At 53.6% G+C, this 24,032-nt stretch overlaps 4 protein-coding genes across 4 annotated transcripts; all 4 read left to right on the top strand.

Moving 5' to 3' along the window:
• Nucleotides 1-243: 243 nt before the first annotated feature.
• On the top strand, nucleotides 244-1,728 carry N0V96_004870 (uncharacterized protein; the record flags this gene model as incomplete). Its single annotated transcript, XM_053194829.2, has 1 exon — nucleotides 244-1,728. The coding sequence occupies one exon, from the start codon at nucleotides 244-246 to the stop codon at nucleotides 1,726-1,728; it is 1,485 nt and encodes a 494-aa protein (XP_053047709.2).
• Nucleotides 1,729-3,669: 1,941 nt separating this feature from the next.
• On the top strand, nucleotides 3,670-4,887 carry N0V96_004869 (uncharacterized protein; the record flags this gene model as incomplete). The annotated part of the gene is made up of 3 exons (XM_053194830.1): nucleotides 3,670-3,883; nucleotides 4,248-4,425; nucleotides 4,524-4,887. 3 exons carry the CDS (start codon nucleotides 3,670-3,672, stop codon nucleotides 4,885-4,887), a joined length of 756 nt encoding a protein of 251 aa, XP_053047710.1.
• Nucleotides 4,888-15,954: 11,067 nt separating this feature from the next.
• Nucleotides 15,955-20,016, top strand: N0V96_004868 (uncharacterized protein; the record flags this gene model as incomplete). Its single annotated transcript, XM_053194831.2, has 2 exons — nucleotides 15,955-18,615; nucleotides 18,667-20,016. 2 exons carry the CDS (start codon nucleotides 15,955-15,957, stop codon nucleotides 20,014-20,016), a joined length of 4,011 nt encoding a protein of 1,336 aa, XP_053047711.2.
• Nucleotides 20,017-21,085: 1,069 nt separating this feature from the next.
• Nucleotides 21,086-22,944, top strand: N0V96_004867 (uncharacterized protein; the record flags this gene model as incomplete). The annotated part of the gene is made up of 9 exons (XM_065757251.1): nucleotides 21,086-21,265; nucleotides 21,357-21,424; nucleotides 21,503-21,588; nucleotides 21,672-21,694; nucleotides 21,761-21,890; nucleotides 22,014-22,051; nucleotides 22,116-22,174; nucleotides 22,268-22,405; nucleotides 22,506-22,944. 9 exons carry the CDS (start codon nucleotides 21,086-21,088, stop codon nucleotides 22,942-22,944), a joined length of 1,161 nt encoding a protein of 386 aa, XP_065614020.1.
• Between the last annotated feature and the right edge of the window lie 1,088 nt (nucleotides 22,945-24,032).

Here is a 24,032-nt window from a genome sequence, read left to right as displayed (position 1 = left end):
AGCCATGCAGACACGAAGGACCATCAAGGATCAAGGTCGTCGAAGGCCACCAGACCGATGGTTATAAGTAAAGCGAGTCGAGGAGTAGACTCCAGACCATCTCCTCTCCCATCCTCATCCGATTCATCAGTCACTCGCTCACTGTCATCGTGTAGGGAAGGCGGGAACCTTTCACTTCGTCACTCAGTCAATCGTTTTTACCATTTTCTCTCATTTCCCACCTTACCCCCTCTCTCAGACATCATGAGGGTCACCGCCGTCGCCGTTGCCGTCCTCTCCGGACTGGCCCAGTCCCAGATGCTTACCTCAACCCGTCCGGGCGGCTGGCAGCCGTCGCAGCCCGACTTCCCCGCCGTGCCCCTGGACCCGCAGACCATCTTCGAGACGACCGTGTCCCGGGTCTTTGTGCCCGGCCCCGGCCGGCCGACCTGGACTTGGAGCACAAAGGTCGTCACCGTCACCCAGCCTTGCACGACCACCTCCACGACTACCCCTTGCACCACTTCCACCAGGAAGCACAAGCCTACCCCGTGCTCTACTTCCAAGAAGCCCACGACGACGCCCTGCACCACGTCGAAGAAGCCAACGACTACCCCGTGCTCAACTTCCAAAAAGCCCACCACGACTCCTTGCTCGACGTCCAAGAAGCCTTCCACGACTCCTTGCTCGACGTCCAAAAAGCCCACCACGACGCCTTGCTCTACGTCTAAGAAGCCCACCACGACGCCTTGCTCTACATCTAAGAAGTCTACCACTACTCCTTGCACGACCCCTAAGAAGCCAACGACCACTCCCTGCTCTACTTCTAAGAAGCCGACAACCACTCCCTGCTCTACCTCCAAGAAGCCCACCACGACTCCTTGCACCACCTCCAAGAAGCCTACACCCACACCTTGCACCACCTCAACCAAGAAGACCACTACCCCCTGCGTGTCTTCCACTTCCAAGAAGCCCACAACGACTCCCTGCAAGTCTTCTTCCAGCTCCAAGAAGTCCTCGACCACCCACAAGCCCAAGACCTCTTCCAAGGTAGTGGTAACCTCCAGCCGCCGCCACAACGCCACAACTCCTTGCACCTCGGCCACCAAGAAGGCAACGACTTCCCATAAGCCTAAGACCACCACGACCGCCAAGGCCACCACCTCTGCCGCCGTCGTCGTCCTGTCTTCGCAGAAGGCCGTCTCCTCTTCCTCCAAGCCCATTATCGTGGTCTCCTCCCAACGCACCATACCACCTACGTCTTCAGCTTCCGTCGCCATCGTGGTGTCTTCGCAGAAGGCTGTTCCCGTCACCCCTCAGGCCTCGAGCACGCCTTGCCCTACGGTTACCAGGGTCCGTTACCACAACTCTACCGTCACTGCGAACCAGCCTGCCACCGTTCCCTCGCAGCCTTCCGCTCAGCCTCCGGCGCAACCTCCTGCGCAACCCCCGGCGCAGCCTCCTTCGCAACCTCCCGCTCAACCTCCTGCTCAACCCCCGGCGCAGCCTTCTTCTCAGCCTCCTGCTCAACCCCCGGCGCAACCCCCGGCGCAGCCTCCTTCGCAACCTCCCGCTCAACCTCCTGCTCAGCCGCCCGCGCAGCCTCCTACCCAGACTCCGGCGCAGCCTCCCGCCCAGCCGCCTACAACTGGAGGCAAGCCCTCCACGGTCGCCACCGCTGGCGGCAGCTATGTCAAGGCGCCTCTCACCCTCGCCGGTGCCCTCATGGTCGCCGCCTTCTTCCTTTAAGCGGCCTTATGACCTGACGGAAGACGCTTTTACAAAAAGGCCTGGGAGGGGTATGACCTGCTGCAGAGCAGCCACTGAAACATGAGTGGACTTATGCCTCCGAAGTGAAGCGTATGAAACGGAGTTCAGTGGCCATTGTCCTTGAAGAGAAAAGGGGGAGAAAAAAGTGTTTAGTGGAAGAGCATACGGGAAACATGAGCCCTTGGCGCGAGAAACTTGGACAAAAGACTTAATCTTGTCAGGAGTAACTTCCCGTCGCCCGTCTTTTCGTTGCCAGGCATATCGCGGAGGGTTTTTAGTATCTAGTCGTGTAACTGTTTTGTTATTGAAGTCACTAGACTTTAAAGTTCCCCCGCCTTAATACAACACTTTGGAAACCACTTTGTATTTGCCAAATCTGCCAGAAGAGAAAGTGAACTTGAGAAAGCAGAGAGACTAGGCAACTGGTGAGCAATGTATTTGTTCAAGAGATACGTCGAGTGCGAACTGACGTTGCACAGATAGTCACCTATTCTGAGTCCACGGTGTGGTTGTTGAGAAAGTCACTGAAGAATCACCTAATCGTCCCTCGGAACCGCCCCGCCTTCCCGAAACAGACACGGCGTTTTTAGTGGGATGGTGTGGTGTGGCCTGTAAAGCAAGGTAAGGTAAGGAACCTCGGGACCTGGAGTAAGCAGGCAGATACCTCAGTCCCGCCGCAACGGCACCGAGTGTGTTTGTAACCCGTTTCCAAAAACTTCCTTCCATCCCAACTGTTATATCTCTTCGGCCGGTAACGGATTAATCCGAAGTCCGCAAATGCCGTGCAGGCAACCTATGCAATCTTGTCCGTTCCCCTCTCTCAAACTGCAAGATTAACCTCCCGCTGGAACAAGCACCTGTCAAAAAAAAAGTACAGAAAGTAAAAGGGTAGCAATTCCCCAAGTGGGCAAGAACGCGGCGAAAATGGACGGCCGAGATCGAAAGTTACCAACTACAACCCTACCCAAAAAGTGCCGTGTGTCAGGCCCGAGAATTTCTAGACGTGGAAGTTGTAACAGTTCGTTGCGGTTGGTTGGGTAAAGATAGATCCACCAAGCGCCTCATCGTCTGAAGAAGTAAGTCCGAATGAAGTAGTATAGACTGACTTGTGTGCTCAACTACGGTGCCCCATCGCCGAGCCGAGCTTTCATAGGTAGCGACTTCGGCCGAGTAGGCAGGTTACCTAGTTACCATTTTATCAGACTTTATGTCCGGTACGAATATTCGTTCAATGCCATTGGAGTCTTCGGTTCGCTTTGGCGGGGGTGGATGAATGGTGGGCGATTGCGCAACCGGGGGACGCCACCTACTGACCACACTCGACAACCGGCATCTTGCTCCGAAGGCGGGGGGGGATGGAAAGAGGTGGGGTGGAACTCGCAACGATGGATGGAGGGGTCGATCTTTGCTTCAGCTCTCGGAACTAGGGCGCGACGTTTGTTCTCCATGTCCACCCGTTCCGCGCGCGGGATGGGACCGGGGGTCGTGACACGATGTCCGTGGTTTGTCACTTGTCATGAAGCTAAGGTAGGAGAGAATGACTTATTAATCGACGCCAGCGCGACGTTTGGCGGGGGAGGAGGGGAGGGGGGTCGTTTGGGAACTTCATACTTGGCATAAATACACCAGGCTCTCTCTCTCTTTCTCTCTCGTCTTTCTGGTTTCTCTGTTTGGAAATCACGACTTCTGCACTTCATACGCTTGTCTATCGAGAAGTGCCGACGAACGACCCCGTTACGATCCACCTGACTCGACCCAATTCAACCAACTCCCGGCCTCACCTCATCCTCGGAACGCCAACTCACCCCGGAAACGTCTGACAAAACGACAACACGTTTCCCTGTACAACTTGGCTTCTTCTACAAGCAAAGGAACATCGCACCATTGATAGCTAGCGTTGCGCAACCAAACATAGCAAAGATGAAGTCCTCCGTCTCGGTCCTCTACCCAAATGAGTCCGTCTCGCGCAATGTGACGACGTATTCCGAGTCCCGCTCCACCGATCTGCCCGCGCACATTGTCGCCTACCACGACCACATTGACAAGACGCAGCCCGAGACGTCCATGTTGATGATTAGCAATTTTCAGGCGCAGAACCACATTTGGATTGCGAAGCTTATTGGGGCTAAGAGAAGTGAGTTTTCGGTAGACGTTTATGTCTTTGCCGCTTCGTTTATTCGTTTGGGTGAGAGGAGGGAGGAGAGAATCTTTGACGTGGTTGGTTTGGTTGAGAGTCGTTTGGCGCATTTGAGCCTGCGAAGCTGTGTCTCTCGTGAGGCAGCTTAACTCAACTCAACTCAGCCAGAATCACAACTCAAGTGAGATATTGGAGAGATCTATGGGAAGAAATTAGGCGTTGTCAACCATCTCTACAATACCTCGGATCTTAGTCATGATCAAATCTCATAAAGCCATAGAGTCAAAGTTGGCACACGAGGCTCTCATTCAACCCAACCCAAAACTCAGAAACCAACGCTAACAAACACCGCACTTCATAGTCCTCGAAATCGGCGTCTATGTCGGCTACTCCGGCATGGTCTGGTCCCACGCCGTAGGCCCAGAAGGCACCGTTACCGGCCTTGAGTTCAGCGCAGACTACGCAAAGCAAGCCGAGAAGGCCTGGGCCGCCAACGGCATCAAGAACGCGTCCGTCATCGTCGGCGACGCTCTGGAGACGTGAGTTCTTCCTCCTAAGCTTCATTTCCAGACCGAGAAGATGGTAGCATGAAGGGGGCTATGAAAGACCACCTCACTGACACACACTCAAACCCCAGCCTACCGACCCTAAACCCCTCAGAACCCTACGACCTAATCTTCATCGACGCCCAAAAGTCAGGATACCCATCCTACCTATCGACCATCCTCGCCTCCTCCCCGAAAGACGGCAGCAAGAACCGTCTCCTCCGCCCGGGCGGCCTCATCGTCGCGGACAACGTCCTCCGCCGCGGCATCGTCGCCGACGACTCGGACGAGAACCCGTGGGTGCAGCGCGAGAAGGGTGAGCGCGCGGCGTACTGGAAATCCGAGGACGTGGATAAGCTGCGCGAGTTCAACAGCGCTGTACACGACGACCCGAGGCTGGATTCTTGGCTGATGCCGTTGTATGACGGTGTTCACCTTGCCAGGTTGGTTGATTAGGTGTGGTGCAAGATGTTGCGAAGACCATCCCGTAGATGAAGGAGATTGGGAAGGGGCAATGATGCTGCGGAGTTTTAGAGAAGATGTGTAGAAATGAAGACATGATTATGAAACCGTGAGACTTTCGTGTGCCCCCTTTCTTAGCAGTTCTCGGCTGCATATGGCATGAAACTCAATTGAGAGATCAAGATATATCCAGAAGTAGCAAGTATTGATCTTGAAAACTTATGAGCCAACCGACTCAGATGCCACAACTGCATAATCTCTCTAACTAATCGTCGAACTTAGGTCCCTCCTCGACAAGACTTACCTCACTTGAGTTAAATGCTTATTCCTTTGTCAATCGGAATCCTGTAGAGTTGCCGCTCAAACCTCCCTGTTCACACACAAAAGCCTCCTATTTGATCAGCCGAGACCGGGTCGTACCGGGCCGCTTGACAAACTCGTATTATTGACCAGAACGGAGATTCTCTCTTGAAAGCGAGTAGATTGAAGATTACCTCTCTTTCTACCTCCCTTCAACTAGAGAAATATTCACATATTAGAGCCAAAGGCGTGAGGAAAAGTAATGCTATCTGGAATTGCCTCGTAAGTAGACCACTTAACCGCTCAATCTTGAGGTGGGTGTAGCCATAACCATACTTTGTATACGATTGAAATGAACTGGCCTCCAACATAGAAGGGAGACGCCTAAGGGGGAAATGATGACTTGTTCAATCTGAAGGGTCTTCATTGTCCCCCATTGTCATCTCCGTATGCACTGGAATAGTTTCTTTCTTTCGTCAACATCACAGCCGTTGTGTTTGTTTGAACAAAGTAGACTCAACTTTCAACAACAACACAGCTTCCAAAGCTCCACGTATGCCACGTTCATGAGGAGCAAGTCTTGCGTCTTCCCTACCTTGGATCTATATCACAAGGAGAAGCCCCCTCAAGCGCCAACTATGAAGAGAAGGAAAAGGGTGACAAGACGACAAGAGCTCACCCATTCTCCAAAGACTTCAAAGAAACACTCCAGGCTTGATAAGACTATAGAGCCATTGACACACATCGACAACTCCAACTTGGACCATCCGCTCCCCGATCGAATCTGACGATATACCAAGGTAAGCCAACACCCTCGCCCATCAACACAACCAACCACCAAGGGGAAAGGCCTCAGTCCGGGATCATCTCACAAATGTGTCTCGCAGAAAATGTCTACCACGTCGCCTGCGGCTGCTGGCAAGGCCACCACATAAGCCACCCATGCTACAAGCAACGATCCACACCTCGCTCTCGCTCCCCCAACGACTCGTCGGGGGGCGACGACGTATGCCCAGACCTCTCCTGCTCCGGCGTCTTCCGCCAACCGGGCAAGTGCCTCGTCTGTCGCCGCCGCGAAGCCCAGCAGCGGAGCGTGTTCCCGCTCCCTCCGCCGCCGCCTACGCCAACACCCTCGCCCCCGCCTCCGCCGCATCCAACGTACACTCGAACCACGGCTATCGGTCAAGGTATACGAAGTGACGATGAGGACGAGGACGAGGACGAAGACGAAAGCCGGCGGATTAAAGTCGCGCTCCTAGCAGAGGTCCTCCGCCGGGCCGTCGATGTCCGCGGCAGCGAGGGAGACGGCTCCCCTTCCTCTTCCTTTCGATCCGGATCTGATACGGCGAGTAGATTGCATTTCCTAGATAACTGTGATGATAATACTAGCCACGGGTCTGTGAAGTCGGACACTGCTGACGGGGAGACTTATTTCATCAAGGCCCAGACTTTCGAGACAAAGAGTACTGCGTGGCATCAGCAGTGAAAAAAGTATGCCGAGATCGCGATGTCATGCGGCCCAGCCAATCCCTTCCAAGAGAGACGTGTCTGAGGAACATGCCATTTTACTTCCATACTTCCCTCGGGTACGCCTTTGTTCCCTGAGAAAGTAAAAAAACTCGGCCTTACTGCGCCCGGTATCACCAGCATGCATTGAGTAAGTTACACCAACAAGTTAAATTATCGCCGAAAACACAGGTAAGGGAGGCCCTCTTCTCAAAAGCCGCCGCCAGAAAAAGCAGCCCTCGCAAGCAACAACGTAGCCATGGTCAATCTTCCAAGAGTAACATAACACGTGTGATACTATAACCGCAAGGATGGTCGACCGCCCTGCCCTGCCCTCGGCGGCAGCAAGCCCGCTCGCATCTGCCCTGCCTTACATACCGAAGCCACCTATCCCTATCGTCAACCCCTCAGCAGTGGACTTCCACTGGCTGGCTGGCCCCGGCCTGACACAACAGCGGATCAAGGCATCATTGGTGTGTTTCGGCGAGGGGCAAGCTCAAAACCAACGACACGCCGCACAAGCTCACCTGGCGGGCAAAGTTCTACTAATACCTCACTTTTCAGCCTAATGCAATAGAGGCAATGACCCTTGTGTCTTCTTCCTCTTCTTACCTCGTGGCTGCAGGGCAGGGAACGGCAGGGGGTGAACCGGGAGACTCGAGGGCCACGACATGAGACGGCTCGTCACTCCTCTTTCTTACAAAATTTCGGGTACGTACGGGGTGAAGGGTTAGGGGTAGAGGAAGGAAAAGAAGACCGAAGAATTTTGCTTCTAGAGTTTTTGGCGTTACCTCGTGAAGCGATCGAACCTTAAAGGAGGATGGTAGATCTTGAGCTGTACTTCTCTGATGTAAGATTACAAACAAGGAGATCGTGTTTGCCCAAACTCTACCCAGTAACACTTGCCTGGCAACCTGGGCATGATCAATATCATGAGATCGAGCCAATACATGCAGTTTGTACTAGTGCCATCGACTGTAATAGATTGAAGGGTCCAGGCTGACTAGCTGCCGACACCACACGTATCGAGAAGGGGCCCCAGACACAGAGCATGGATCTCGAGCAATACCGTACAGTAAACCGTGCGAACGCAACGGCGACCCAGACCCATATACCACAGGCAAAGAGGACTGGGTGCCGCCGTTGACATATCGGCGTAATTGGGGATGACACGTCTAGGAGGACCAGATCTGTCACCGTAGATCGGAGTAACTGGGGTGAGCTTGGTCATCGTCAGCCTGTATGCTGGAGCTCCATATGCTAGGCAGGCAGTCAACAAACAAAGTTTTATTATCACGATCCTTTGCCTGATGGATCTAGCGCAGTACCGACGGTCGAGCTCAGTATGGGAGCTGCTGGCACAACCCGCTGTCCTTTGCTTGCGTCAAAGTTTACCGGTGCTTTGGCTTTTGACTAGGCCTAGAGGTATCTGGGGTAGTTTGACGACGGAGCGTTGGGTATCAAGTAACGAAGTCTAGGACGAAAATCAGACGACATAAGCTTTGATGGTATTTCGAAGATGGTGATTGCTCTCGCAGTCAAAGACGGGTACTTTCGATTACACAGAATGGAGGCCGCGTGTGTTACCCTCGTTACTCGAACCACCTGTCAGAGTGAGAGGGCATCGAACAAAGACTTGCCAAGAGGCTTGTTACTGGCTGTATCGGCCAGATCTTATCCGAAAGAAACGCCAGCTGATTGGGCATAGGAGTGGAAGCCAAGTATCGTCATCCCGCCGAGTCTTTGTTTTCCATATGTTTTGTTTGCCTGACCTCAGGGACTCATCTCCTTGTTGTCAACCCTACCAGATGCTAGGGTGTTGGACGGTCGCACATGATCAGGTCATGGCCGGAGAGCAATGGCCAGCGAGGGATCCTCGTCTCTCGCTGGAGAATTCCACCACTCTAACGCACGCGAAAACATGGTTATCATGCATTGAGACGTCAAGTCGCTTGCCGGCTGGGTCGGGATGGCATTTGCAAACGAACCGACTGATGATAGCTTGGAGAGCTCGCTTCCGTTTGCAGCGCCCACACCGTTGGCTGATGACGAAGCAGGCGCGGAATGGAGGCCGAATGCCCGTGAGACACTCGAGTGTAGTTATGAAGTAGAGCCTGTCGGTTTAGCTGGGGGATCATACGGGGCACCATGCTGATTGATACAACCCTTGTGAAGACCAAATCCTCAGCCAGGCACGCCGGGTCGATATATGCGTGTTTGCCTCTGCCGATGCTTGCATGCGCCGTAGCAAACAGCTTTTCTCAACTGCTGACGCCTTCCGATCGCCAAACGCAGACTGCCTGGGATGCTGCGCCAACATTGATAGCTTCCAGCACGAAGGGCTCGATAATGCTGCTGCCACTGGCTTCTGCCCGATGCAGATCGCCATGAAGGATAATGGAAAGCCCACGCCCTATAACCCTTAGCTTACCCATCACTAGAGGCCTACATCGGCGAGACATTGGCCAAATATTTGACAGGCTGAGTCGATCTTCTGTCGCTCATCCGCGGGGCTTCCACTCCACCGGCCCTGGGGAACTCGGTCGCAAACAAGCAGCGAGCTTCTGCAAGCTAGTTGGCTGAACAGAATCACCTAACTCCAAAGGCCCAGGTCCGCAGCCAGCCTTGTTGCATCCCGCAGAAGTTAACGTCCGCGGCGTGCGACAGCGACGTGGATGCATCGCACGAGGCGGAAGACAATAGCCGTAGCTGCTTAATACCCTTTTGGAGATCTTATTGTTGTGGCACGATGTCACTGTATCTGCTCCAATACAATATATCATCAGAGGGACTATTGTTGAAATCTTGCCAACCAAAGCACTGGCACCAGACAACATTTGCGAAGATAAGCGCTATGCATCACGTCAGCTACAGTCTCGTAACCTGAATATGAAGCAGGAGGCTTATCGACCAAACAACGGCTTACCGTACGAGGTCCATGGGCTGTTCTGCTCTTCCGTCGTGGGCAGACTGATTTGCCAAGAGCCGGCAAAGAACACCAAAGAGGCGCTCATTGATCCATCGACTGCCGCAACGGAACGGCAGGCCGGCGATCTATCGACTCGTGAGAGCTGACAACCGGGCATACATACACCCTTACGCCTCCGACGCAGATAGCCAGGCACCGTCTCCATGGAGGACAGCCATTTGAAGAAGGATCGTCAAATGATACGGCGGATGTTGCGCCTCTTTGTGGCCCAGGCGCAGTCTAGCAGCTCGGGACAAGGCCCGGTGGCTTTTGGGCTGGCCATTCTTCGGGCATCTGCCAACTATGGATCCATAGTAATGTGCAGGCTAAGCTGAGAATATCGGGCTAGCAAAGCCCCGTATACCGCGGACGTAGCATATCGTCGTCTCTTTGACAAGGCGCTTGGTGGTTAGAGCCCCGAGTTTAATGAACAACGACGTTCTACTAAACCTGGGGGTTCAGCTGGCACCACCTTTCGCCCCGCTAGTTGATTCGATCAGACGCAAAGAGGGGAGATTTTTGGGGTAGTGTGTACTACGCCAACAGATTGATTGCTCTGACTCCAGTAGGTGGAGAGTCCGGAAATGGAGAGTCTCAGAGGATCATCGTGTACTACTGTGCCTGGCCGAGATATTATAGCTTTGGAGTGTCTGGACGCTCAAATGTGGGATTGTTTTCGAGCATTGCGTCAACCAAAGGGTCACAGTGTGTGATGTGCAGTAATTCTGCTCCTCAGTGACTGCCATCGGTTCGCGCTTCATCGGCGTGATCGTTGGCATCTCAGATTAACGAACGTCAGTAGTCCTCTGGCTCCTTGTCTGTGCGAGAAGGCAATGGTGCGTCCATTGGGAATTGCGACTTTGGCATCCAGAGTGGGCCGTGGTAACGATATCCAGTGTTGGAGCGCGGATATTGACTCGGGTCTTTGACAATCGAACCCCGATGTCGGTAACGTAGCTTACAGCTCGGACGTGAAGAAACCATCAGCAGCGCGTCGATACTGGGTTATTCATCCCATCATCATCTGGCATGATAAAAGTCAAGTATTTGTGCGCGCTGCGTGCCGCGTGCGATCGGCCCTCGACAGGAGAAAGTGGAGAGGCAACTGGAAGAACTGGGTCTCCGTTTGCTCATGCAACGGCCGCGGGAGTTTCATCCTTGCGTTGACTCTTGAGCCTTGGCTTTCACCTGATATTTGATCGAGAGGTCTGAGAACTGTGACCCCGTTTGGAATGCGCGACAAACCGGCTCTGTCCGCTCGTTTCGTTTCGTCGCTCCGGCAAGTCTTGCTGGCCGGATGCACGTTGGTGGGGCTATTCTTGAAGTGACCGATGCTGACTGGATCATGGAAAGAGTTGTTTCCGTGGACTCGTCTCGAAGCCCACCAGGTGACTAGCATGAGCAGCTAAAAGCGACGGATTTCTGGAAGGACATGCTGATAGGGCCGCAGAGGTACAGGAGAGTTTGGAAAGGGCCATTGAAATTGCTTCAAGCAGGCTGCAAGACCACCTAGCAGAAGGACGATGGGACGTCGCAGACTGCGAGACGATGTGACGGTTGCACTGTATGTGTCGAAAGCCGTGTGTATGTGAGCAACGTGATGCAAGATCTGGGCTTGCTGACCGAGTTTGTGTCCCCGCCATCGAAGAGGCAGACCGGTACGGCGGAAACCAAGGAGGATTGCGTGCGGTAGCTTATCTGAGGTTTAGGTAGATGAGTTGTTTCTTTTTTTCCTGCCTCCCGCAGAGGGACCCGGCCGAAGAGTGGGCTTCGTGGCTTGATGTACATGCTCAGGCACGAGTAAGAAAGAAAATGCGACACTCTCAATCTTGCTTCTGCAGTGTCAACACCAGAAAGAAGAAACGAGTCATTCCGCCAGATGGCCTGATGAATGCCATGGAGATCATAGATGAGAGGGGCACTAAGATGCAGGCAGAAGCCAAGAGGGAAGTGAAGCTGGCACGCCGCGACAAGCCGTTGTGCTATGCGAGGCGATGGAAGCAGAGCTGTAGACGATGATGTCTCGGGACGTTGAATCTTGAGAGTGATGGCTGCCGTGTCGGTTGAGGAACGACAAGGCCATGCTGAGGCGTGTTAACACTGGCCTTGGGAAGGTAAATAATGTGACGCCTCGTGTTTTTCTTTGATACTGATCGAAGCAACGTCCGTCCAATGTATGGTAAATTTAGCTTTTGGAACCAATAACGGAAGGAACCATCACTGGCGATGGCCTCGTCTCTTTGTCGCCAACCGCGGGGGAGATAATTGGTGCAACGTGAGGCTGGCACAAAGTATACGGTACAAACTCGACCGTGCATCGCCTCGTATGGCACTGTCCTACGCCAGGATGCGTCGCGTGTTGAAGTGGGTCTCTCCACCTATCGGTGGGAACCTCTTTCCCAGACTCATGATCGCTGCGACTGATACGACCTTCTGCGGGCACTCAAGTTGTTGATGTTGTGTTTGTTTGACGTTGAACAGGCAAGACGAGACCAAGGGTAGGACTATCGAATCGAAGTCAATTGGATGCCGGCATGATGTGTAGATCGGACCCAAAGGTCTGGCCGCGATTTTTGACCGAGAAGCTCCCGTTTAATGGGGATATATACGTATGGCTATGAGGATCCGTACGAATGAATACGTTGACTTGGTTAAAAAAGGCAGACCACGACCATGACCCCGACGGTCTAGATGGAAAACGAGGATGTCGTACGGCAGGCGGCAGCAGGGGAGTCGGGCCAAGACTCAAGAGCAAGAAAGAGGCAGGGGTCAGGGTCAGGGTCCCTTCACGTCTAATTAACTGAGAAACCATGAGAATCCACTCTGTTTGCGACCTTGCATCTATATCCCTGCTACCGCCGACCAGCGCGACGTGAGCTCGTTTTCTACCGATTCGTCCGGCTCTTCGCAGTCGGAGACTTTTTTACCCTTTGCCCCCTTCCCTTTCTCTCATCTCAACGTGGACTTACCTTGCCCCTTTCCGCAAGGTAGTAGGTTCAATATCGCTCTCGCTAGGACGAATTTGACCGTGAGCTCCGTATCCGTACAAACAAGCTAAGGTGGTATGCGCGCATATTGGTGTAAAGGCTCCAAAGGGTTAACCTCGCAGAGGATTCACCATAGTCAGTACATAGTATCTGGCATCGTTTCGAGACAGGAAGCCCGGTACCCGTCTGGCAATGGTTGTTTCGTCGAAGACGGGTCACCGGTCCATAACTCATCTACTAGGAACATCAAAAAAGGGGTCAACACGGGGGGGTGCTTGATTGCCTGGGCAGGGACCCGGGGTTGACCAATCCATCAAGTATTTTCGATAATCGCAGACATGTTGCTCAGCAAGAGGCGCAGACAAATTCCAATTTGGCTAGAACCCCAGTGATTCAGCATGGACAAAGTGGCGGTGGAGAGAGATGCAATTCATTCACCTGTTTGGATCAGAGCCTCTTTTATCGTGGTTTATACGGACGCATACGGATAGATATTTGGCCTTTGACTTTCGCATCAGGATACATAAATCAAGACGAGTGCCGGCCACCCCAGTCTTGTGCAGGTCTCTGGGTCCCCTTTTCGCCGGGAAGTCTTGGATGGAAAATCTTCCAGGTTTCCTCCTGTCATCCATTGATTCCATTTCTTCCTCCACACTGCAAGGGGCTCGACAGTGGGCAATGAGCAGATGTCACCGAAACCATCCCATCATGCTGGAGACAACGACCGCGACAAGACCTTTCTTGGAGACGCGAGGCGCTAGTCCCGTCTCGGGCCCCTCCCGCTAACGTCCCTGAGCTTCGCAGTGAGACACACGGCAGTAGAGAATCGAGAACGCGAGCGGGTGTTTTACAACCTGTTGCAACCTTTCTTGAAGTTTTGTCTTGAGCGCGTTCTGCCTGCCCAGACTTAGAGAGAGAGATAGAGAAGGTGGAAGGTGCCTTGCCTATGCAAGATGTTTGCACTTTCCGCCAGCCCGAGATTGTCAAGGCAAAGCAAGACAGGAAGGTTCCATGAGGTGTCATGTACCTGACGTACTTTTGTACTTTGCTCCGAGCTTGAATACCTACTTGTAGTGAAGAGGCACCTGCGGCGGGCTGTCACTTCCCGGATAAGGTACTACCTTACCTACCTTAGGCTCTTGACGCTTCGTCTTCACCTTCTTTTCCATGAGTCCTTCCTTTGCAGCTTTCTGCCCCACCATCCCAAACATCTGTCCATCGTCCGAAAGCAATTGGGTCCCTGGGAGGGCGACTACGCTGCACACCGCACGGGGAAGGGAAAGGACGGCTCGCTCGCTCGCTTTTTGTACCCCTGGACTTTGCATGCATGTACCTCAGTCCGTACCTACCTTACCACCCGAGGAACACCGCACATTCGGCTTGCCTCAGATGATTGGTACCTGAATGGTGGACATCTTTCCTCTCGTGCTCAGATGCATTGGATCATCCACCATCCACACCTCAGGGACGGAACCGCTCCACGCTCCACTGTCTGTCCTCCAGAAGCCAAGCCTTACCTCGCCTCCCGCACTTTTCCCACACCTCCAGCTCAGGGGCACGCCGCACGCCGCACGCCGCACGAGGGGAGAACAGAGCCCAGATTGAACTGAATTGCCCAGAGCTTCCACCTATTCTCTGCCCTTTTTTGGTTCCCTCACCGCGATATTCACCCACTCACAACCACATAACGTGAGCCACACCCGATAAATACAAAGTACTCTGTGTTGCCCAGATAGTACCCCGTAGGCTTGAGGTGCATCAACCTTGGCCCAAAAGGAATATCCAAATATTGCCTAGCATCAAATCTAAGCCAGGTACCTTCTTACAGACTGCATGCTACGAAGGCACGAATACCTAGTACTTACCCTGCCACGCCTGCCTAGGTCCACTGGCTATGTCACTTCCAATGCACTCTGCCCACCTGCACTAACACACCACCATCTCAAAGGCGGCGCGCGACACAAAAAAAACGCCCTTTGCACTAAGCTTCCCAAGACTTCCTCTTCCGTCCTGGTCGCAACTCGTCCTCCTGGCCTCAAGTCGTCGTCCGTTTTCTTTGGCTTATCTTGGTCTGTCTGGCTGGTGGCTCATGCGCATCGGCTTCTCTCTCAGTCTCTTTCTTTTCGAGCACCACTCTCGAGTCTCTCGCTCTCTGTCAACCAAGTCTCAATCTGCCGCGCTTGCTGTACCGGCTTCTTCTCTCCTCCACCTCCCCAGACGGACCTCATCTCACACCTTGGTCATCTTCTTTTCTTCATTGCCAACCTAACACTCAGCTCAGCTCCGACTCTCCTCGTCCTCCACCGCAACTTTCTTCTCTCCGTACAACATCTACGTTTCGAGCTGGCCGTTCCTACGCTGGTCGCATGATATCCATACCACCTTTCTGCTCTTGCTGTTGACTCTCGGCTTATATCCACCATCGCTACATATACCAATCGGCTCTCTTCTACTGCCAACACGCCTGCTATTATCGTCGCCTATCCGGACAGAAACTTTCTTGCATCACCGTCGCACTCAGCGTCAGGTACGTTTGTTGCAAGTCTCTTTCGTCTGTACTTCCCCGGTCCTTCCACACCTACCTGTGCACAACCAACCCTCCGCGCCGCCATCTCCTGGCCAGTACATCAAGCAGAGTTACCATCAACGGATACTGTACTGCCTCTCCAAACTCAACATACCCCCATGTTCGCCTGCCTCCGTCGAAACTCAGTCACCCGTTCGTTGCCCCGGTCGAGCCAAGGACCGCGTCTTCCTCGTTTCCCTGGACTGCACGGTAGCCTCTTCAGCTTTTATACGGATTGATCGTCTCTGCCACGCCCATACCGAACCATTTCACCCGATTTCCCACTCCCACTCCCACCCCCGACACAGTCTCTTCGTCAGTGCCACACATTCTGCAAGACGTGGTTACCACGCATGAATCTCTGTCTGCCTCTACCCCCCAAGTGGATCACACCCAGGTCCTTCACTGCCATGCGAACGTGGACCATGTGTTTCAGCTCTGCAATCGCCGTCGCCTGCTCGATTGACAAAAATTAACTTCGCTAACAACTCACTTTGCGCAGCCATCCGTCATACCCTCCCGGCCTTCCCTTTTGCATTATCATTCCTGTAATAGTCGCGAACGCCTGTCAATACTTCCGAGATCACTTGAAAGGACCCATCGTCATTCGCTCGCGATATACTACCATTACCAATATTTGTGTCGCCTCAATCAAATCTCCTGTGGTCTCACCCGGGCCCAGGAGACCTGCAGTACTGGTTTCCTCGACTTATAGACCCGGACTTCCAGCAAACATGGCTAACACAAGTGCTGATCCGGCCGCTGTGTCGCTACCAACTTCTGGTCTCTCTTCGCCCCAATTCCAGACGAGGTCGCGCACCCAGAGCGTGTCGAGCGATCGCCCTTCCACCATTATGAGCGCTGGCCTGATGTCTCCTCCCCTCTCCGTAACACCCGAACCCGCCTTCATTGCCGCCTCGGCCGCTTCTCAGATAGTCACCAACGATCACGATAGTCATGCCGATACCTGGTACGATCAACATGGAATCGAACCCGCAGGAGAGACGGCTTTGGTGTCGACGGCCGCTCTGCAATTGGTGAATAGCTTTCTCGACCAGCTCCTCTTCAACTTTTTGTCTGCCTCCCGCGCAACGACTCTTGCCGCCTTGCGACCTGCCGTGTCCGAAGTCTTGAAACCGAAACTCGCCAAAGATGCCATCAATCAGGCTGATGAGGAGCTGCGGGAGTACCTTGGCGGAGGTGACGAGGATGACCTCATCCAGTCGCAAAGTCCGTCCTCGCAGAGGGACTGGGACCTAGAACTTGTTTGGAAGCGGACGCGGCTGAGGTGCATGGTGTACTCGTCGCTCGGTGACATGGAGGAGGAAGACGAAGACTACTACATGGAACAGGAAAATCTCAAGCCTGCCATGGACGAGCGCGGCCCCGAAGTCATCTCTCCCGCGGTCGCTATTTTCTTGACGTCAATCCTCGAATACATGGGCGAACAAGCCCTGGTCATTGCCGGCCAAGCCGCATACCACCGTCTACGAGCGAAGTTCGAGAAGGAGCCCAAGGAGGGCGCAAAGAGCACTGCCGATATTGCTGACAGGATTGTGGTTGAGGAGCTGGACATGGAACGGGTCGCACTTGACAGAACTCTTGGCAGACTTTGGCGGGCATGGAAGAAGAGGTTGCGCTCTCCTACTCTGGAATCGCGCCCCTTTTCGCGCAATTCTTCCGGTCATCCCAGACAGTCCAATACTCCGGAGGCCCGCGAGACCGCGCTCCCTGCAAAGGGCCTCGGTATCCAAGAAGCTCCAATCGAGGAACCCGAAATCGACGACGTGGAGGAATACTTGAAAGCATCGGCCATCCCTCTGCCGATTGGAGATCGCGATGTTGATGAGATCGAAGTACCAGGATTGGCTTCCTACAGCGACGACGAGGAGTCGGATCACGAAGGTGCAGACGAGCTGACGGCGCAACGGCCGAAGAGTCTGATGATCTTCACTTCCCAACCCAGCAACGATTTGCCCACCCCCACAATGTCTCAACCTCACACGCCAACTGCTCCCTCGACTCGCAAGCGCTCAAATTCCTTGCCAACCCCGTCGCCCTCCCCTTACACCTCGCCAATTGTCAGACGCACCCGGGCTGAGCCAGTTGAGACTGGTTTAGTTGATGAGCAGGCAGGAATTCCAGAGAAGGAAATTTCTACAGAGGTTGTGGAAGCCCAGCCAACAGAGACGCTGCCAACCCCAGACGAGGTTACTAAGCCGATCGTAGAGCAAGGGCCGGCTGAGACTCGGGGAGAAGAGTCACAGCCAGTCTCTGATGAAGCCCCTGAGCCGAAGCCTCGCAACCCTAATCGCATCTCACAAATTGTTGCCCCTGCCGTCGCGACTGCGGCATCCGCCGCGACTACAGTTGCTGTTGCTTCGACAGTCAAGGCACCACAGAAGGAGACTCGATCAGCAGAAGAAAGTGGCGATATTGATGATTTTACCGAGGAACCAGAGATCTGCACCTCCTCTCGAGTTTCCATCGCTGGGCGTAGCTCTCCGAGCATCTCCGACTCCGGCAAACCTGTCGTGGTCGCTCCAAAGCTGTTGCAAAGAACACCCAGCGTCCACTCAGCTCGCGTTGTTGACGTTCACGGGCCTAAGAGCCCTGTGACCGGCTCGAGAGCGTCTTCGGTTGACGCTTCTGACCGCTCTCAGCAGGCCAGCCTCTCCCGTGCCAACAGTGTTTCTCGCGTAACGCCGCCCATCATCGAAGAGAAGCCGAAACCCAAGCCAGTAGAGATCGAAACCATTATTCGGTCATCAACCTCAACACCGCGTACTCGGTCTCCCGTTGAGAAGTTGTCTCGTAGACAAAACACAAACGAGTCCATCTCAGAAGTTGATGAGGATGCCCAAGCTCAACCTTCACGGCTAACATCGGCTGCGTCTACTCCAACGCCCACAGTCGGTACTACTGCAACCAGGTCTTCTCAGGCCATTTTCAATTCTTCCCAACGCACAGGGTCACCTCGTCACGATCACACTTCATCAGCCACTAAAGTCACCATCTTGAGGGATACGCACAACAACGGGCCTATCGCCGAGGAACCTTCGCCGCGCCATCGCTCTCACACGACGCCAACCTTGCCTGACCGCAGTGGTGGTCGGTCAGCCAACGGAACTCACTCCCCAGCGGCGAGCATCGGAGTCGTGACTGTTGAGCGATCTGCTGCTGCTGGACGCGACTCCCCCGATCGCCCCAGGCACCTGCGAACCTCTGGCTCCTCTGGCTCTTCGAGCACGGGCAAGATCAGAGCCGTCAGGACTTCCGAAGATAGCAAGGCTTCCGGCCGTGCCGATAATCTCGCTCGTAACTTTGAGGAGCTCATTCAGAGTGACCAGACCATTCAGTACACGCTTACGCCGGAGAGCATGCGTGACATTGATGTGAGTTGTGTTTCTTAATTGCCTCTCTAGCACCCACTAATGGTCATGTAGGGAAACCGTGCACAGAGCGCAAGTCCGGTAGTTGGACCCAAGTCGAGGAGAAGCGAAGACGCCCGCACGGCCTTGAACGGCGAACGTAACAGGTCTGTCTCTGGAATCGACATCCGAAGGACCATGTCTGTCAGCCGCGCAACCGGCTTGAACTCGCACCCACCCGAAGCCAAGAACAAAGGCTTCGTTCCGAAGGCACCTCCGAGCACAACACTTACTCGGTCGCGTACCGGCGGTCCACAGGCGAGAGATGCTCGGGTACCCCGCGACACTGCGATGAACGATTTTGCCGACTTCATCAGATCTACCGGTCCGACAGCTGACAACGGTCCTGCACCCCTAAGAAACGTAAGCGGCCCACCGCCGCCTGTAAAACACAGCTTGGATTCGAGACGCATCTCATCATCGAACAACCGGCCACGACTACAAGCGCGGGATGCTGCCGTCGACAATCGCGAGGACAACTCGGACCTAATCGATTTTATCCGAAGAGGACCGCCTAGCTCGAGCAATCCCCGTATTCCTCGAACAGTGGCTCCATTCCGGACAACAATGGATTCTGACCAGATGTCAGGTGCTGTGGGTGGCAAAGCTGTTGATGCCAGCTTGCCAGACATTCGATACAGTCAAGCGTCGACCAACGTGACGGATATCACCCAGCCCTCTGTACAGTCGTCGATCAACTCACAGAGCGCTCTTCTCAAGAACCGTCCGAGTGGCAACGGGTTTGACGACGACGAAATGATGCCCAAGCGCACGAGACGTCGCGTGCGCGATCCGTATGCCATCGACCTTAGCGATGAAGATGAGGAGGATTACGCGCAAGCTGTTCGGCCTCCACCAAAGAAGGAAGAGAGCTTGGCAGACTTTTTGAAGAACTACTCGCCACCGCCCGAACCCGCCGCCGCCCCTCACAACGTTCCCAAGAGGAAGGCGAGCGCTCCTAGTCTTATTGGACGCTTTTCCAGAAAGGACAGCAGTGCGGGATCAAACAGCGCAAAGCCAGCCAAGGTCGACAGCCGGTCCTTGAACAGCCGCGCTGGAGGTGCCCATGGTCACGTTCCCATTCAAGTCAACGCTCCTGGTCAGGACAAGTACGGGGCTACTGACGCTACTGCCAGCCGTGGAGCTATGCATTCCTCAGGGCGCGTGCCGATGAAGAAGTTCGAGCCAAGGGAGGCCGTTTCATCCACGAGCCGCACCAACGACCTGGCCTCATTCCTTCGTAGCTCCGAGCCGCCACAGATGACGCCTGCGGCCCGTGCCGCTACCGGAGAGCCTCAGCAACAAAGCAGCGGTAGCAGCTTTTCCAAAATGTTTGGTCGCCGGAAGAAGTCGAGCTTGGCTTAGTTGCCCAAGCCGCGCCGGCGCGGAGCCACGACCTGAATGAAGATCACGACCTCTCCATCAAATATGGAGAAAATTACAACAACAACCATATAGCCCCTGTTCGTCATATTGTCATGCAAGAATCTGTCACCTGGTCATGGTTGTACCGTGGGGAAAATTCGGCACACAGCCGACCCCGGATTGCTCTGTTTGGTTCTACCTTTTTGTTTCTACACACTTGGGCCTCGCGCCCCACGTTTTGATACCACTCTTCCCAAAGATGGGATAGGATTTTGTTCATTTCTTGAGCAGTCTCGACGAGGGACCCTTAGGTAGTGTTTGGCATCGTTTTCTTTGGATAATAGGACCCCTGATGGACTCTTGATAGTTCACATGGGCAGCGGAAGACGAGTCTGGAAGCATTCTTAGTTAGACACGCAACAGCGGTCAACAATACAAAACATGCTCCTCACAAACATCGTTTACTCATCGCTCAGGATTGAGATTTGGCAAGTCAAAGGACAAGTGACCCAAACACAAGAGATACTGGCGGCTGCCAAGGCAGGGGTGGGTGGTGGGCCCTGTCCGTCTGTCTGCGTTGATAGTCTTTAACATGGTACCAATCATGCACTTCTCGACTGGCAAGCCGGGGGGGGGGGGGTGACCTGAAGCGGTTGGATCCCATTGGCCCCAGCTTCATTGAGACCGTTTGGACCGCTGCGGGAGGGTTACACTGACGAATTGCCAGTACCGGACGTCTGTCTCCATCGGTACGTTCTGCAACGCAGACAGGACGAATACTCAATACACCGAGTGATGTCGCGGAACGGCGGAGTCGTTTCTATGGCCTAGTGTACGAAGCCACAGCCCTGGGTCTCCCCCCATGTTCTGTCGAATTAATGGGGGTTTCGTTCCCACTACGGATACAAGTCTACAAAACGATGCTCTCCCGCTGCCACGCTTATGGGGCACATTAGAAGTCCAGAACTCACGCCCCCAGGACTCGCATATTGGCGGGAAATACCTAGCCCATTTCTTTTTCTCGTGTCTACGGGAAACAAGCCACGACTATCCGTAACAATCGCAAATCATGGCTGAACCCTCTTCCACCGTCCCGCTAGCTACCACCGCTGCTAGTCCCGCACCGGGAACGGCTCCGGCTGGTAATGCTGCCGTGCCGGCGGCGGCAGTACCAGCTTCGGGAATCAACGACAACAACCCGCCGAGCCCGGCACCGGCGCCTCTCGAACCTGATGAGGATGAAGGCAACGTCCGTTTCTTCTCTTGATTCTGACAATCCTCACCATTGTTTTTTTCGCCAAACATGAGAATAAGCAAGGAAGCTAACATTGGGGCTTTAGTTCACAGAGGGTTCCTCTACGGCGGACGACCGCATGTGCGTATTGTCTTGGCAACTCCTCTACAGCTCGTTTTCAACGGAGCTACGCTTTTTATTTTGATCATGGTTTCCCCTTTTACTAAACGACGGCCTTCCTTTCTGGTTCAGCTCGAGCTATACCGCCTCGTTATCCTCGAGTGTCGTAGATTACCCCATCGAATACGGCCGTCGCTATCATGCCTTCCGACCAGGATGTCAGTTTGTTCTCTCTTTCATCTTTTTCTCTCACTTTTAGTCGCTTGCACGACCTCTTTCTGACAAAAAATTCATTGCGTAGCGTACAAATTCCCCAATGATGAGGTAATAAGAAAACAAAGCCCCTCAATCCATATAGTCAACAAGAGCCGTCAACTGACTCCTTTCTAGTCCGAGATGGATAGGCTCGATTTGGCCCATGCGATGATGGTCAAGGCGATTGGGAGCAGGCTGTATAATGCGCCGTTGAAGAAGGAAAAGGTGCAGAGGATTCTTGATATCGGGACAGGGACGGGATTGTGTATGTATCATGAAGCTCCTCTCCTGCCCTCTCCTCTTCTTTGTTTCTGAGGCTTTGCTTCTGGTAGAGGAGGTAATTGTCATTGGGATCTTTTTTTGCTGACTTTGGACGTTCGTGTTCAAGGGGCTGTGGAAATGGGCGATGTCTTTGAGAACGCAGAGGTAAAGTGCCTGGTCTACTCCCGCAACCAAGTGTTCCACCATTCGGCAGGGAGATTCGTAGTAGATTGCTGACGAGGAGATTCAGGTTCTCGGCATTGATCTGAGTCCCATCCAGCCAGAATGGTATGCTGCTCCCTACCGATCCTCCACTACACATCACCAAGACCTCATGATCATGAGAGGGTGAGGCCCCTTTTACTAACATAATCTAAAAAGGGTTCCCCCAAACGTCAAATTCGAAATCGACGACGTCGAAAGCCCGTGGGTCCACAGCAGGAAATACGACTTCATCATGTGTCGGTACATGGTCGCCTCTATCAAGGACTGGCCCGGTCTGATCAAGAACATATTCGAGTACGCTGTTTCCCGTCCTTTCGTTCTGTCTTCCGTCCTCGGAGTGCGGAACCCCCCTTCCTCTTACCAGAACTGGACTAACCACGAGAAAACAAAACAGCCACCTAAACCCAGGAGGCTGGGTCGAATTCCAAGACGTGAACACGCAATTCTACTCCGACGACGACACCTTCTCCCAAGACTCCGCCACCGCCCGCTGGATGGCCGGCTTCGCCGCCGCCTGCAAGGGAATGGGCCGCGACACCGACGTGGCACCCACCCTCGCCTCCCTCTTGAGAGAAGGCGGCTTCCCCTCGGACCTCGTCCACGCCCGCCGCATCAAGGCGCCGCTGGGCCCCTGGGCAAAAGACCAGTTCCACAAGGACCTGGGCATGATGAATCTGATCCTGACGATTGACGGCCTCGAGGCGCTCTCGCTCAAGTTGTTCTCGGAGCTGTTGGGGCGCACGCAGGAGGAGATTCTCGTGGAGACTGCGGCTGTGAGGAAAGAGTTGAAGACGGGTGCTTTTGGGGCTTTTCATGCCATGTTTGATATGTGAGTTGTTTCAGTCTTTTTTTTCTCTTTTTTTCCCTCCCTCTCTCTGCCTTTTTTTTTTCCGTCTCTCGTTCTCCCACCCTTGCGATGATTGTTGTTGATGGAATCTTTAGTTACAACGTGTATGCGCAGAAACCGTTGGAGACGGAAGATACAACGCACTGAGCCTGGCATGTCCTTGAAATTCTGCAGTCTTAGACAAAGGAGTCCACGATAGCTTCAAATATGACAATGGGTTTACATCGTCTTCTTATTCCTCAAAAGAATTATTTTTTAAAGGCAAGTGGCCAAAAATTTTGACTTATAGAATTCCAATCGCTCGCACAGTCGTGGCTGTCTCTCATGGCGTTTTGCTCTCAGTCCAAGGAAACGAGGGTCTACAGCATCTTGGGCCATGCGTGCTCCTCCGGATCAAGGAGTAGCAAATGGCAGGCACGCTAGGACAAGGAGGAAAGGATCGAGAGACAAATTGGCTTACAACCAGATACGGAGTGTACGAGCTTTACTCATTTCATCATTGCGTACTACTACTGCGTATTCATCGCGAGGTAGACTACGGTAAACCAGAACAATCGCAAAGCATTCCCTTCGGCATGTGCCCCTTCAAAACCCAACTCCAACATCAGTCCCTATCGCTAAACAAGTCGATGCCATACGACCGTTGCTGGAACCTTACGAACCCAAGGAACTCCTAATTTGATCCATTTGTCACCCGCGGCCGCTCCATTCGAATCCTGTCTGCCATCCAGGACCGATAACCGCATGCACCAAGTTACCCTTAAACCCTCCATTTGGTACTATTTCCTAGCCAGCGCCACCTGGCGAGAAAGCATGAGGGTATCGCCGCCGCCATTCGAAACCGTAGGAAAGAAGCGCAAAAACTAACATGCAAAACTAGCCGCTAGCGTACAAGTCTGAGGACAAGGAAAAGCACAGAGAAGAAAGTACGAGAAATGAACGGCAAAAAGTAGTCAATAAAAGCAAATTAAAGGTAAACTCATTGAAGCCGGGCCGTTGAAGTGTGCCAATGTTGCGCAGCAATCGTGACAACTCCACAAGAGAGGAGTTGTCGTGACTCAGCGTTTGTGCGGA

This window comes from Colletotrichum fioriniae (genome assembly GCF_027942845.1).
Source record: "Colletotrichum fioriniae strain IMI 355084 chromosome Unknown scaffold_5, whole genome shotgun sequence".
NCBI classification, from domain to species: domain Eukaryota; kingdom Fungi; phylum Ascomycota; class Sordariomycetes; order Glomerellales; family Glomerellaceae; genus Colletotrichum; species Colletotrichum fioriniae.
Note: the sequence above shows the minus strand (reverse complement) of the source record. Positions and strands in the feature narration are given on the sequence as shown.